The sequence below is a fragment of the Capricornis sumatraensis genome, chromosome 14, assembly GCF_032405125.1.
Source record: "Capricornis sumatraensis isolate serow.1 chromosome 14, serow.2, whole genome shotgun sequence".
NCBI classification, from domain to species: Eukaryota; Metazoa; Chordata; class Mammalia; order Artiodactyla; family Bovidae; genus Capricornis; species Capricornis sumatraensis.
This window is the reverse complement of record NC_091082.1, coordinates 11,066,467-11,076,115: the sequence shown is the minus strand read 5'-3', so window position 1 is coordinate 11,076,115 and position 9,649 is coordinate 11,066,467. Positions and strand designations below refer to the sequence as shown.

The 9,649-nt window shown below is 58.2% G+C and overlaps 1 protein-coding gene across 1 annotated transcript; it reads left to right on the top strand.

Annotated features, from left to right (window-relative positions):
* The first annotated feature begins 4,961 nt into the window (after positions 1-4,961).
* On the top strand, positions 4,962-7,914 carry LRRN2 (leucine rich repeat neuronal 2). Its single transcript, XM_068986145.1, has one exon. The coding sequence runs from the start codon at positions 5,204-5,206 to the stop codon at positions 7,340-7,342; it is 2,139 nt and encodes a 712-aa protein (XP_068842246.1). The 5' UTR covers positions 4,962-5,203; the 3' UTR covers positions 7,343-7,914.
* Positions 7,915-9,649: the final 1,735 nt, after the last annotated feature.

Here is a 9,649-nt window from a genome sequence, read left to right as displayed (position 1 = left end):
GGGGTGGTTATATTGGTATCTACTAATGTCGAAATTCATCAAGCTGCACACTTGGGATTTGTGCCATTTATGTGCTCTCTTATTATACCTGGATAAGAGAAAGGAAAAGTTCACTACAAAAGGTAAGAGTCGAGAAGTAGGAGCTAAGATGGGAGGAGGGGGCCAGGAGGGCCGCGAACAGGCGTGTCCCAGACCTTGATCCGGGCTCCTCACAGCAGCTCTGTGAGAGGGTCTCATCCTCACCTCCCTGCTCGGGTCGCTGACTTTGCCCAAGGTGGCACAGTGAGTGACAGAGCCAAACTCAAACCTGAGCGCAGAGGCCGGCTTCCTTCTGCTTCACCGCTCCTCCTTTGCATAAGTTATTTATGGAATTCAGACTCTGGAAGACTAGATAAACGCTGAGGCCTCCTGCAGCCCTGAGGTCCTGGTTGTCTGTGATTAAATGGGGGGCGGGAGCGAGGGCCATGCTCCCCTCCCAGGGGGAGCTCTCAGGGGCCAGGTGTACAGATGGAGCACTGCCCCCCCGCCCCTCATGTCCCCCCACCCAGAGCTTATCTGCTGGTGAGGAGGCCGGAGTTTATCAACGCTACACTCAATTATGCTGCCCATCTGTCTCCGCAGCTCAGGGGGCCCTGGCACTGAAGCTGCAGTGAAGGCCAGGCCATCAATCACTGCCTGCTGCTCCTCCCTCCTGAGAGCTCCCAGCCCAGGGGGGCTGGGCTGCAAGGGGGTGGGGGCGGGGGGGTGGGGGACAGAGCTGCTCTGCACCCACGGCCATCTGGAGGAGCGGCGCTGTCTGCTGGCAGGAGCCCCTGGCTGTGCTGAGCCAGAGAAACGGGAGAAGGTCCGCTCTGCCTCTGATGCCAGCTTCTCCAGAATTCTTCATTCGGTGCTTTGCCAAGGATCGGGGTTCAGTGGGAAGTGTGTGGAGTCCATTCCATACTTTCTGCTAGGTCCAGAGCAGCTGCCTGGAAGAGGGGGTCCGTCAGGGCTCACAGAGCCAGCTTTTCCAAAAGAAGCTTGGCTCCTCTCTTCTCTTGGGCTTGACCCCCCACGTCGCCCTCACTGAAGGCCCAGGCTGCATCAGTCTGCGCACAGCAGCCCCCAGCCCCCGGTCCAGAGGCAGCCTGAGGTCTGTGCCACCACACAGAGGAGCAGGGGCTTCTCTGTGTGTCCCTAGGGGAGTCCCTGTAGCTAGGAAGCAAGGCATGGTGCCCGAGGATCCCCTCAGGTCACCGTCAGGGAGGATGGGCAGAGGGTCAGGTCATCCCTGAGGGGCTGGCCACTGAGGCAGGCTTGCTGGACCGCCAGGCCTGCGTTCTGCTCCTGTCCAGCTGGCATCGTTCTGCCAGGCAGTGAGCCATGGGCCAGGGATGCAGGTTATGGAGTCAGACACCTGGGTCTGAATTCTGACCCCACCACGTCAGAAGCCATGTAACCTCTGACATGTCACTTAACCTCTAGGTGCCTCAGTTGCTTCTGCTGCAAAGACTAAATAATCTCTTCCTTCTCTGCCTCCACACAGGATTGATAGAATTACATACTTCGCTCTTTGTATCCACTCACCAGTACCCTCTGCATACTCAGTCCTACACTTGGCACCATGGGGGCACAAAAACATGCATGACACGGCCCCTGCCACCAAGAGCTTGAAATCCAGCTCTTGGGGAAAGAATACACGTGATAATCTGAACTCTTGCTCACCCAGGGAGATTATAGATAAAAGACAATTAGCTTTCTCTGCAGCTCCCGGCAGAAACTGCTAATCAAGCCTGCATGAGTGGGCCATGTGCAAGACAGCCTTAAGTGGTGATGGCAGGTGAGTGGGCAGCTCTGAGTTCTATCCTGGAAGGGGCTGTGAGCTCAGCAGCGATGGGGAGGACTGTCTTTGCCAAGCATCGGGGCCAGAGGTGCATGTGGACGTGAGGCATCTGGCCGCTGCCCCTCTCTAGATGCCGGCTCACCCCCCAGCCCAGCCACAGGGGCAAGGAAGGGGGTGAGCCTGGGGTGGAGGGAAAGGCATGTTTCTGAACATTTTAAATGAGCTTTTAAGTGGCTTCACACCGTTGTGCATCAGCAGAAAGAGGCGCCAGGACAGAGGTGCTGGAGGAGGAGCCTGGGACTCGGTCAGGGCCTCAGGGCCCTCTCCACCCACTGCAGCCCTCTCTTCCCTCAAGAGCTGTCTTGGGCTCTCCTAATCATTTTGCATTTTTGGTCCTGCCAGAGTGGCACTCTTAAAGATGTGGCATAGTTCTGCCCCCAGCTCCCCATTCCACCTGGGGATGACACCGGGCCCACAATGGGCAAGCTTCATAGGGACTGGTTAAGTCCTAGGACCCAACTTCTATCCCCCTCTAAGAAGTCCTGGAGCTGGGGTGCCTCCCCATCCTGGGGGATGCAGAGAACTAAGACTTACTGAGCTCTGTGTGCACCACACCCAGCTCCTTCAATCCTAATGACGAGCTCATTCTACACTAAGGAACAGATGCTCAGAGAAGTCAACAGCTTTTCCCAAAGTGCTCTGGTAGGAAGTGGTAAGTAACAGTAAGATCTGTTTGCTGGTAGGTAGTGCTCTCTTGGAGAAGGCAATGGCACCCCACTCTAGTACTCTTGCCTGGAAAATCCCATGGACAGAGGAGCCTGGTAGGCTGCAGTCCATGGGGGCGCTAGAGTCGGACATGACTGAGCAACGTCACTTTTATTTTCACCTTCATGCATTGGAGAAGGAAATGACAGCCCACTCCAGTGTTCTTGCCTGGAGAATCCCAGGGACAGGGAAGCCTGGTGGGCTACCGTCTGTGGGGTCGCACAGAGTTGGACACGACTGAAGCGACTTGGCAGCAGCAGCAGTGCTCTCTCAAGTCAGGCCTGGGCAAGAAGCAGAGGCCTCTGGTGTGCCTGTGCGGCACCATCAGTCCTAGCCCCACGACAGGAACAGCCCCGCTCCCTCTGTGCCCACACAGCACACTGCAGAGTCCTCACCCCTCTCCCTGACCTCCACTCGCCGGCCTGGGTGGCTGAGTTCCCCTGGCTCCCCTCTGCACGTGGATGGAGGGGTGCGTGCTTTTGTGCACGTGTGTTTGTTTGCCCTGAGTTTTACGTGTCAGTGTACACACACACCCCCCCACGCAAAACCTCTGTGCATTTTAAGTCATGCTGTTTTCCCACCTTCAGAAATAGCTGCAGAGGAAGATGGGAAGTAGTCAAATGTAAACAGGCATGCCGCGCCCCTGCTCGGAGGAGGCCTCCAACTGCTCCCCTCCCAGCCCCAGCATCCTGGAAGTGGGAGGAGGAAGGCAAAGAGCACCTCTGGCCAACTGAGAGGTGCCTGGAAGGTGATGGGAGACACAGCTCCCAGCTTCCCATAGCTCCCTGGCAAGTAGTCATCTCCTCGGGGGACACAAATGGGCACCCAGCCTGCTGCTGCAGCGGCCAGGGCAGCTCAGTGTCCAGGATTGGGTTGGGTCAGATGTGGGGCAGAGAAGGACAGTGTAAGAGGCACACCCTCTGGATTCCTGGCTCTTCCCACTTGGCAGCTGTGTGGCTTGAGCCAAACTCTTTAACCATCTCTGAACCTCAGTTTCTTCATCTGGAAACTGGAAGTATTAATGCATATCTTATAGACTCTTTATGATGGTGAAGTGAGATAAGGCATGCACAGTCTTGGGGTCTGGCAAATTGCAGGTGTTTAGTAACCGTGTGCTCCCCTGACGCCTGCAGCTGGAAAACTACCCAGTCAGACCTCCACTCGGGAGTCAGATGAGTCCTCTAGTTCCCCGTCTTGGTTCTAGGCCAAGGCTGGACTTGCATCAAGGGTGATGCAGCCGGGCCCTGGGTTCCAGAGAATCTACACTGGATTGTCCATACCTGCAAAGGAGGAACAGCAGTGGCTGGGGTTCTAGATGGGGGTAGGGGAAAGGAGCCCTGGGGCTGCAGAGACTGATTTATATAATAAACCCTCCCTGGGCCCCTGCTCTGGGCTGTAAGCATGATGATGAGTGAGACAGGTCCCCAGCTGGAGAGACATTTCCACACGGTGTGATCAGGGCTGTGACGGAAGAAAGCAGAGGGCACTGGGAGGGCAGGAGCCAGGCCCTTAGCCTTCCAGGTGTGCAGAGGGTGAGAAGCAGCTTTCTGTAGGTGGTGACTGGCCTTAGGTTGAGTTTTCAAGAACAAGTGGGAGTTGTCTGGGAGACCGTGTGGAGGAGACAGGTGACTTTGGCCCAGAATATTGGCTGCAGTGAAGCAGTGTGGTGGCCATAGCTAGGAGAATGTGCAGAGGCCAGGTCACCTAAGGTCTTACCTGCAGGACTGAAGAGTTCAGACCCAGGCTTAAACCCACCTCCTCCTCCTAGCAGCTTGGCCAGGCTGCTGGGCAAGGGAAAACCTCTACCTCCAGGTAGGGAAGTTGGCAAAAAACAAAGCCGGCCTCCATCCTAGGAGAGCCTAAGCAGACCCCAGACGACCACCCCACTGCCCTAGCTGGTCTGGGCACAGGGTTGGGGCCCACTGCCTTTCAACTTTCAAAGTCTTAGGAGCTTACCCTGGAATTGGCTCTGCGACCCTCTACCCACACTGTTCAGAGAGATGTCTGAAAACTATCACTTTATTTCCATTTACTCAGTGACCCGGGGAGGGAGTGAGGAGAGAAGAGAGGCAGGCTGGAAAATCTACTTCTCGTCTCTCTGGGTTCAGAAGGACTCTGAAGATGACAGCAATTCCAGCCACCCCCTCTCCTCCACACACACACACCTTCCCCAAGTTATCCTGGAAGCTTCCAAGGCTCAATCTCTCGCTCCTTCCCTGAAGACTCCCAGTCCCTCCCCCAGCAGATGGGAGAAAAGGACAACAAAGCTGAAGTGTTGTAAGATGGAACTCAGGAGCCCTGGCTCGTCTTGTCCTTTGGCCTCTTGAGTCTAGCCAGGGAGACGCGGGAGGAGGGGGTAGATTCGGATCCTTTGAACCCTCCTTAACTCTGTGTCCTCCCCTTCCAGGCTGCCCTGACGAGTGAGCAGACCCGGCACCTGTAGACCAGGATGGAGCGCTGTTCCCAGGAGGGCAGGAAATGGTGCCCTCCCATCCCCGCATAGAATGACTGCCGTGGGGGGGTGGTTCCCTGGGTCCTGGCCAGGCTGCTGAACCGCCAAGAGCACTGGGACGCCAGACTCTTCTTGTGGATGGTCCCCTGCTCTGCAGCTCCACCATGAGGCTCCTCGTGGCCCCCCTTTTGCTAGCATGGGTGGCTGGTGCCACTGCCACTGTGCCTGTGGTAGCTTGGCACGTGCCCTGCCCCCCTGGGTGTGCCTGCCAGATCCGGCCCTGGTATACCCCCCGATCGTCCTACCGCGAGGCCACCACCGTGGACTGCAATGACCTATTCCTGACGGCTGTCCCCCCAGCACTGCCTGCAGGCACGCAGACCCTGCTTCTGCAGAGCAACAGCATCGTCCGCGTGGACCAGGGTGAACTGGGCTACCTGGCCAATCTCACGGAGCTGGACCTGTCCCAGAACAGCTTTTCAGACCCCCGAGACTGTGATCTCCGTGCCCTGCCCCAGCTGCTGAGCCTGCACCTGGAGGAGAACCAGCTGACCCGGCTGGAGGATCACAGCTTCGCGGGGCTGGCCAGCCTGCAGGAACTCTATCTCAACCACAACCAGCTCTACCGCATCGCCCCCAGGGCCTTTGCAGGGCTCAGCAACCTCCTACGGCTACACCTCAACTCCAACCTGCTGCGGGCCGTGGACAGCCGCTGGTTCGAGATGCTGCCCAGCCTAGAGATCCTCATGATCGGCGGCAACAAGGTGGATGCCATCTTGGACATGAACTTCCGGCCCCTGGCCAACCTGCGCAGCCTGGTGCTGGCGGGCATGAACCTGCGGGAGATCTCTGACTATGCCCTGGAGGGGCTGCAAAGCCTAGAGAGCCTCTCCTTCTATGACAACCGGCTGGCCCGTGTGCCCCGGCGGGCGCTGGAGCAGGTGCCGGGGCTCAAGTTCCTAGACCTGAACAAGAACCCACTCCAGCGGGTGGGGCCTGGGGACTTTGCCAATATGCTGCACCTCAAGGAGCTGGGGCTGAACAACATGGAAGAGCTAGTCTCTATCGACAAATTTGCCCTGGTCAACCTGCCTGAGCTGACCAAGCTGGACATCACCAACAACCCTCGGCTCTCGTTCATCCACCCCCGAGCCTTCCGCCACCTGCCCCAGATGGAGACCCTCATGCTCAACAACAATGCTCTCAGTGCCTTGCACCAGCAGACCGTGGAGTCCCTGCCCAACCTGCAGGAGGTGGGTCTCCATGGCAACCCCATCCGCTGCGACTGTGTCATCCGCTGGGCTAACGCCACCAGCACCCGCGTCCGCTTCATCGAGCCCCAGTCCACGCTGTGTGCCGAGCCCCCGGACCTTCAGCGCCTCCCAGTGCGGGAGGTGGCCTTCCGGGAGATGACGGACCACTGCCTGCCCCTCATCTCCCCCCGCAGCTTCCCCCCGCGCCTCCAGGTGGCCAGCGGAGACAGCCTGCTGCTGCACTGCCGGGCGCTGGCCGAGCCCGAGCCCGAGATCTACTGGGTGACTCCCGCGGGGGTTAGGCTGACGGCCGCCTGGGCGGGCCGCAAGTACCGGGTGTACCCCGAGGGGACGCTGGAGCTGCGGAGGGTGACAGCGCGAGAAGCAGGCCTGTACACCTGTGTGGCCCAGAACCTGGTCGGGGCCGACACGAAGACGGTCAGTGTGGTGGTCGGCCGGGCCCCCCTGCAACACGGCAGAGACAAGGGGTGGGGGCTGGAGCTCCGGGTTCAGGAGACCCACCCTTACCACATCCTGCTGTCTTGGGTCTCCCCACCCAACACAGTCTCCACCAACCTCACCTGGGCCAGCGCCTCCACCCTCCAGGGCCACAGGGCCACCGCTCTGGCCCGCCTGCCACGGGGCACCCACAGCTACAATATCACGCGCCTCCTTCAGGCCACGGAGTACTGGGCCTGTCTGCAGGTGGCCTTCGCAGACGCCCACACCCAGTTGGCCTGTGTGTGGGCCAGGACTACAGAGGCCGCCTCTTGCCGCAGAGGCTTAGGGGACCGGCCCGGGCTCATAGCCATCCTGGCTCTCGCTGTCCTCCTGCTGGCAGCTGGGCTGGCAGCCCACCTTGGCTCCGGCCAGCCCAGGCAAGGCGTGGGTGGACGGCCTCTGCTCCCAGTCTGGGCTTTCTGGGGCTGGAGCACCCCTTCCGCCCGGGTGGTGTCGGCACCCCTCGTCCTGCGCTGGAATCCAGGGAGGAAGTGGCCCAGGTCCTCCGAAGGGGAGACTCGGTCCCTGCCATCGTCACAGAATTCCTGAAGCTCAGCCTGTTCTCGGCAGTAGAGAAATAACTCGGACTACTTTTTACCAAAAGGGAAGCAATCTGGGCCAGACGCCCTGCCAGGAAATTGACCTGGACCCACGTGCTTGAGGCCTGGCAGCTGAAACGAGAACCAGCTTCGAGCCCCAGGGGGTGCCCCTGCAGCCTCCAGGAACCGCCCTTACCTTCTGGGGGCACCTCTGCTGCCGTTCTGAGGAGCAGCTCCAAGGAGCAAGAAGGACTCTGGCTAGAGCCGCCTACCTCCCCAGTCGGCTCTGTGCCCGGAGAGCCCTGGGCCTCTGCCTGGATGTCCCCTGCCTGCGTCCCCAGGCCCCCGGCCCACAGGAGGCACCCCCTCCTCTTCCGTGTCTCTGTGCAGTCTCAGTTGCTTGCTCCTTCCCCCACCCTGGGCAAGGGCTGAAGGCTTCTCCTCCCCACCTGGGGGGGAGCTGCGCCCCACGTGGGCCCCCCAGGCCTCGCTGGATTGAAAGGACGTGTGGAAGAGGGATGCCCAGGAACGGCTCTGCTCGGCAGCTGGCTTGCACTGACAGTGACTTTCTGTAGGCAATTTTGTATCTTCGTGGAGAAACGTGTCACTTCCCCTCAACTCAGTTTTGCTCCTGTTTTGTAAAAAATAAAAATAAATAAGAATAACAATAATAAGGGGAGGGGAAGGGAACAAAAGAGAAGCGATCATTCAAATACTGAGTGTAGCTACAGAACTCTCAGTTCTGAATCCCTTTGGAGCCTGAGGGTGACAGGAGGGCTGGGGGATGAGGGAGTCCGGGGAGCTTGGAGCTAGAGGCGCGGTTCGCCCCGCAGGTTTGGAGTCTGACCTGCAGGCGCCTCCGGACTGCTCCCCAGAGAGCCCTGTACCTGAGCAGGAGATCTGGGGACGGTGCGCAAGAGAGGCTGACAGGAGAGGAAGGAAGAGGAGGCATGGAGTGAGAGGGAGAGAAAAATGGAGAAGAGTCTGGAGATGGCGACAGTGGAAATTTCCATCACCACACCCCATCACCCCTTCCTTTTCTGTGATAAGCAATTAACATGCCAGTACATAGGGAGCCCTTCCCAGCCTATTTCTAATTAAACAAACCCAAGAGGCAGAGTCACGCAGAGAATTTCAAATCGTCAAGACAGCAAGGACTTTGGCTCACTGGGGCAGGAGGGGTCTGTGGGGGTGATGGAGGGTCTGAGCGGGGAGGGCTGTGGGAGACGGCAGCATCTATCTTTCCAGTCCATTTCAGTATAACTTGCAAGGAGCCAGGCTTGCTTTTGCAGTATTATTTTTTTTTAATGGATCAACTTCTTAGGACCAAATGTGAAGAGAAACATCTGTTGGAAAAGCAGAAGCGCCGAGGGGAGGGGGCTGCCGTGGCCAGCCAGAGGGGGTTCCGGAGCAAGAGGCTGCCGGACAACAGCTCTTGTTTCTGAGACGGGTCTCTTGAGACGGAAGAGAAGCCACGTGTGAACCTGAGGACTCCAATGTTACAGACACAGTTAGCAGACATGAAGGAAGTGGGCTTTAAGTCACCTTCAAGGTTGCAAATGTAGATGCAAGTGGAAGGCAGACCCGTAGCCAGAGCTTCTGACCCCATGGACACAAGAAAGAGCCCTCACCCAAGTCAGGGGGTGATGCCCTTCTCCCAATGAACACAAAGACAGTAGGGTTCTCTGAAGACCTTCAGCAAAAAGCCAGTTTAGAAGACTTCTTCCTCTTGGACAGAAGGGTTCTCACACACCAGCCTGCATCAGAGTCACCTGAGGGCTGGGTCAGCACGGAGGCTGGTCCCACCCCCAGAGTTTCTGATCCAGGTCTGGGCGGGACCTGAGAGTGTGCATGTTTAACAAGCTTTCAGGTGATACTGATACTGCTGGTCTAGGGACCACACTTGGAGAACCACGGAGCTCCAACCTGGCGTGGCTGCAATGTTTTGCTTCCTCTAGGTCCCGGTTTGTTTGTTTGTTTCCTAGACAGTGGTATAGGTTATGGCCCTGGGAGAGGGTTGCAGGACTAGGGGGCGCTGGAGGCTGGTCCATTGGCTCCTCTCCCCTCTACTGCGGGGCTACTCAGCCTGGTTTCAAAAGGACAGCCCATTGCCCTGAGTCAGCAGGCTCCACCCACATGTGCTCTTTCCCATGCACAACTTACATGTTCTTAGGGGAAAGTGAAAAGGAAAGTCGCTCAGTCGTGTCCGACTCTTTGCAACCCCATGGACTATACAGTCCATGGACTTCTCCAGGCCAGAATACTGGAGTGGGTAGCCTTTCCCTTCTCCAGCAGATCTTCCCAACCCAGGGATCGA